Genomic DNA, 6,131 nt, shown 5'->3' with positions numbered 1-6,131 from the left:
CAACACTTTCATGTGCTAAAAGTCAGAGCTGAGGTAAATCTCTAAGTATATCGCAATCAGGCCATCATATTGGATGGGACTCCTACACCAAATGATGTGAGGTCTAATTGGGGACTCATATCCAGGAGATCCCATGAATGTTGGTGGATCCAACACCATCAACACCTACCTATGACAAGGAGCTGTGTACCATGGTGCAAGCTGTGAAGAAGTGGAAGCATTATCTGAAAAAAAAGAAGACAGCAATACACATAGATCACCAGCCGCTACAGTACTTGCAAGCCTAGAGTAAGCTACAGCAGACCGCGCATTACAAGTGGATGGGGTTTTTACAATAGTTTCATTTGGTGATCAAATATAAGCAAGGAAACACAAACAAGTTGGCCAACATTCTTCCACAACCACCCACATCGAATATTACAGCTTTGGGAACTCTTATGCACATGGATTCATTCACCCATGATGCATACAGAGAGGCATATTTAGAGGATGAGGACTTCAAGGAGGTGTATCAATAGTTATATAGTCAGAGCCATGTGCACAAAGGTGACATCACCATTGACTACCATCTCCTAGATGGGTTACTATACATGTTGGATAAGCTATGTGTTCCTACAGGTGAGTGATTGCAGCTAATTAGAGAGGGTCACACCTCAAAGGTTGCAAGGCACTTTGTTGTAGGGAAGATCGTGGCTAAATTACATAGGTATGTGTATTGGCCCAAGATGCAAGAGCAGGTAGCTAGGTTCATAAGAGGATGCATGCTTTGTTGTACCAATAAGCCTGGTAACAAGAAACGGGGTCTATATCATCCCTTAACTATACCTACCTGTCCTTGGGAAAGAATTTCCATGGACTTGTTGGTAGGTTTACTGACGACCAGGAAGGGACATGACTGCCTATTCGTGATAGTTAATAGGTTCAATAAGATGTGTGCTCTAATGCCCTATAAAAAGAAAATTAATGGGCAAGAAGCCACAAACTTTTCCTTTGGATAGGCCTAGGTGCACTTTGGGATACTGTTGACGGTGTTGGAAATCCATCAACCAAGTGGTCTGCCCGATGTGAAGTCCCAATTAGACCTCACGCCATTTGGAATAGAAACCTCATCCGAAGGATTAGCCCGATTCCCATGTATTCTTACATATTTGCATTGGCTCTAACTATTAGCAAGAGAGAGGAGTGCAAATGCACCTTTGAAAAGAAAGGGTGTGTGCCTAGTGAGTGTTCCTTTGCATGTGTGTCAAATTTCTTTTGTTGCAGACGGTGTGTGGTCTAAAATGCGGATGCAAATTAGAGTTTAATTTAATTTCAACCCGGGAAGGTAAACTTAGAAGTGCTTATCTAAAATATATAGATCTAGAAAGATTCCTAATTTGTCCAAGATCTTAAAGTCCCCTTACAAGATCATATTTATTAAGATCTCTTTCAATAACTAATCAAACTTAGATCTAACAATTGTTTGAGATCTATGATTCTCTTACAAGAACATATTCTACAAGATCTCTTCCAACATTAGAACATCTAATAAGAAATTAAAAGTTGAAATGAAATAAACCTAGATCTAATAATTGTATGAGATCTTATGGTTCTGTTACAAGAGAACCTTCAAATAAGACTCTTCCAATATTAGAACATTTAACAAAACTTGAAAGCTGAAATCAAACCAAAACATAAAATAGATTATAAACAAAAAAGCATGCAAGTGAGGCCATGGGTGCCCTCCATAACTCCACAAGCACACCACTTCAATGGAGACTCAGATGTAGAAGCAAAATTGAAGTATGATCCTTTATTTCAAAATCTCCATTACAAACCAACTCTAAGATTACAACTCTAACCTTCTAAGATTACATACTCCAAAATTCTAAGATTACAAAAAAAACTTCCATATTACAAATGGAGGAGATTGTACTCATATTTATACAATGGGATGAGTAACAAACTCATAATGATCATCCACTAATCTCTCTTTAATTCCATAAATCTCGCAACCATTTTTAACTACTTTCCCATTATTACAAAATATGATCCCACAAATCTCTCAAGCATTTTTAACTACTTTCTCATTATTACAAAATATGATCCCTTTGAATCCTCCATAAATCTCTCACATATCTTGGATAAGATATGCCAACCAAATCCTCCATGATCTTCTCCTTAGGAATTGGATAAGATATGCCAACCAAATCCTCCATGATTTTCTCCTTAGGAATAGGATAAGATATGCCAACCAAATCCTCCATGATTTGATAAGATATTCCAACCAAATTCTCCATGATTTTCTCCTTAGGAATAGGCTTGCATAATTATCTCCTTAATACGGTGGAGGAGATATTAATTCTTCACATATTTCCTACACATCACAAAACTCACATATTCTTGAGATATATATAAAAATATGTATATTTTCTAATATTTAATCATAAATTCACTTGTAATACAAAAATGAATAAAATGGAAAATAAGAAGGTGAAACCCAAATGTATTTATGAAAATGATATGATAAAAGGTTAATGGGATGATGAAATGTAAGGAATAGTGAAGAAAAAGGTGGATGAAAATATGACATTTCTGAGTCCCAACACCTCCCCAACTAAACTTGTTGCATGTCCTCATGCAACCATGCATGGATCTCTTTAAGAACATTTGGCATCTTGAACAACTTTGGCTTTACATGATGATGTCTTTAATAATGAATGTTTCCAGGATATGTGAAAGACATGAGTAACAACTTACATTTTCTTATGGTTGGTTCTTGTGTGACAACCATGGATACAAAGAATGTTGGTTCTTGTGTTAAAAACATTCATTTCATTTTCTATTCTCTTTTCTTCAATAATAATGTAAACACTCACTTGGAATCATAAGCTATCAATGTGCATAAGAAAGCCCTTTTGTGATATTAATGAAGCATGCCAATATTACGTATGAAGCAAAGTGCAACAAAGTATCATTGGAAAATAAATGTTGGTGAATGGTAAATGAGAAAAAATGGAGTGATAGTGGTGAAGAAATGGAATCATGGAAGTGAATATGTAGTTTGGTGAAGAAATGGAATCATGGAAGTGAATATAGTTCTCCCCCCATAACTGAATTGGTTGCATGTCCTCATGCAACTTGACATGGCTCATGAAAGGAAATGTAGTATGGTGAGGGAATTTTCCAAAATATTCAAGTTAGCATATAAGGAATTGCATGATTAAAGATTAGAAAACAACATACCTCTACTTACCCAAGAATGATGAACTATGCAAGAGGAAGGTAGCTGCTACTGCTGCTGCTGGATCAGGAAAATGTGACTGATGTTGTTGTTACTGGAACCTGGGAAATGAAGGAATCTGAATTGCTGATGCTGAATCATGGAAAAGATAAATGCTGAAAGTGGAACTGTGGTACTCTCATAGATCAGAATTCATGCTACTGTAACTACTGAGGGAGTCGTGAAAAAGTGTATAGCCTTCACCTGCTACTAAAGTTCTTGGTACAATTCTAATCATGCAAAAGAATGTGTCGATGTCGAGCATGAATAGAAATCATTGGATTACCGGCAATTGATGTATGCCGTTAACCAATGCGAGGCAACTCACCATTGATGTCAATGAGTGCCAAGGTACTCGAGTACATCTTTCGAAGTGTGAATGGATGTGTTGAGGTCGAGCCATTTGCAAGATCTGAAGATCAAGGGACATTGATGTATTCCCATGATCGTCAGCGAGAGAACTTGCCATTAAGGCATGCAAGCCTCTACGTACTCAAAAGGAACTCTAGTCTATTTCCCAGATAAGGTGCTGATGTCGATGGGGCAAGACTTGTTGAAAGGTGGGCCTTAAGGAATCCCACATCAGTCAACGCGAGTTTGTACAAAAAGATTTGGTAGGACTATAAATGGAAAGAACTCACAGACAAGCAGTGTGGATTAGCATGGTGAGGAAAACAAGGCAATGTAATCATGGAAAGGGAATGAGTTTTATTCATCGTTGTAAAACAAGGAGTTGTAATCATGACGCAAAAGGATCGTTGTGGAGTGGAAAATGTCATGATATGTGCAGTGAAGAATTAGCTCCTTCAAGCGTCCAAAAATGGATGTAAGGAAATGCATGGTGTATGAAGATGAACTCTTGCTATGAAAAATGGATATGGAAATGTCATGCTTTATGGATTTACAATTGGTGGAATTCAAAATCTGTTTCAAAAAGGGAGGTGCAAGGTAGTGGTTGTGGAGTTGGATTTGTCTTTAGAATTTTTCATGAATTGAGTCTTTGGAAGACCAATTGCCATCACAATGTAATCTCCTTATGATCACTTGATTATCCTGTAACCTGTAAAAAAAACTTGGCAGAAAGAAAACATAAGTGTGTTCAAGAAGAAATGGCCATTTCCTTCATGATTCTTATGCAAAAATTTCATACTAAATAAAACATATTAAGGACAATCAAAGTGTTGAAATTGACTTAATCATGATATTAAAATCAATCCATTCTTAAAATAACCATGAAAAGTAATACTCCCTATTTGGGTCAGATGAAATATGCTCGACAAAGAGATTGGCATTAGAAAGATCTGTTGTGGTCTACATATTAGTATGTGATATAAAAGCATTCAACAGAAATATGTTATGCCAACTTGAAGCTATTGAAACAAGATAATCATCATTTATAGAATCCTACAAATGTTTGATAAATCGATCCTCAAAATTTGTTTACAATTGTTCCATTTTTTTATTTTCAAACCTGCATGAATTTTGTGAAATTTTTTTTTTTTTTTTTTATATAAAAAATATAAAAAAAAAGAATGAAAGTCAATTTTTTTTTTAATAACAAAATTAAAAAATCAAATTTTTTTTTTTTAATAAAGAAATCAAAAAGAAAATTTCTAAAAATAAACTAACACTAAAATGGATTTTTTTTTCAATATCCTAAAAAAAACACACAAAATCCTCGAGGCACCATCGAGATCTCAGCCTGAGAATAATGCAACTTATAACGGATTATACCTCGCCTAACGTCGCTGCCTTGCACAGGTCAATTTCTTCTTTGGATTCTCTAAATCTTTGATTTCACGGGTGCCTCTATTTCCTTGTGGATCACTTCACCTTCCCACTGCCACATTAGTGGTCTTCCAAGAAGACATGGGTGGGTTGATGAAGGAGTTCAAGGAGCCTGTGAAGGTAGCTCAAATATTGAGAGAGAGCCCTGGCTTCTTCCTCTGCGATGCCGATTCTATGCGCTACGATGATTATGTTTCTCCTCTTTCTGCCGATCAGGAACTACAACTGGAGCACCTCTATTTTCTGCTTCCTCTAAACAAACTGCGCCATCCTCTGCTGGCATCTGACATGGCTGCATTGGCCGTGGAAACCAGCACTGCCATGGAGCGGAACCGCCTCTGCCACAACAAATTGGGAAAACGTTGCCGCAAAATCATCCCGAGTCTGATGATGATGGAAAAAGAAGTCGCTGGTGTCATTAAATTGTAGCGCGTAGCGTCGTCGGGGCAGAGAAAGGTTAATGGCGTGTCGCTTAGAAGAAAGCTTTCAACCATTCATGAGGAGGCATTCACATGATGACATCTGATAATGCAAAATAATTTTATCCAATCATTGTCCCCGATAATTGATGCAAGGCTTCTAAACATTTCTTTACATGATATAGCATGAGATTTTTTTTTTGCTTGTTGCAGTCATATGTACATATGATATTTCTGAACATATTCGTGTGATTGTGTGTTGTATGGTTTGATTTATTTATTTATTTTTTGGGGGGTTTTTTTTTTTTTTTTACTTCGTTTTGTTGTGTTTTGTATTTCAATTTTTTCTTTTTATTTTTTTATTAATTTTTTTTTTGTTTTTTTTTTTTATTGTGAAAAAAGTTATAAAAAAATGAAATGTAACCTATCTAAAAAAATGGCTATTTTTTCAAAAAGAATGTTCTTTTTCTTTTTTTTTCTTTTTTTCTTTTTTTTTTCTTTTTTTTTTTTTAAATGTAGGAATTTTTTTATTATTTTTAAAAAAATAAAATTTAAAAAGACTAAGTTTTATCTAAAAAAAAATTAAGATGATTTTTCACTCATTCACAAAATTCTTTATTGTCGCATTGTAGATTAGTTCTCCAGCAAGAGTATTTTTATTT

The 6,131-nt window shown here is 35.5% G+C and overlaps 1 protein-coding gene across 1 annotated transcript; it reads left to right on the top strand.

Annotated features, from left to right (window-relative positions):
- Positions 1-5,131: 5,131 nt before the first annotated feature.
- LOC149228764 (uncharacterized) lies at positions 5,132-5,479 on the top strand. The gene has a single exon (XM_089380853.1). The coding sequence runs from the start codon at positions 5,132-5,134 to the stop codon at positions 5,477-5,479; it is 348 nt and encodes a 115-aa protein (XP_089236979.1).
- Positions 5,480-6,131: the final 652 nt, after the last annotated feature.

This window comes from Pinus tabuliformis, chromosome J (assembly GCF_031772625.1).
Source record: "Pinus tabuliformis cultivar Carrire ecotype Pingquan chromosome J, CPIR1, whole genome shotgun sequence".
Lineage (NCBI taxonomy): Eukaryota > Viridiplantae > Streptophyta > Pinopsida > Pinales > Pinaceae > Pinus > Pinus tabuliformis.
The sequence above is the reverse complement of the archived record's forward strand: the minus strand, read 5'-3'. Positions and strand labels throughout refer to the sequence as shown.

Coding starts and splice junctions, on each gene's coding strand:
- LOC149228764 (XM_089380853.1), top strand. CDS start 5,132: ATGGGTGGGTTGATGAAGGAGTTCAAGGAGCCTGTGAAGGTAGCTCAA.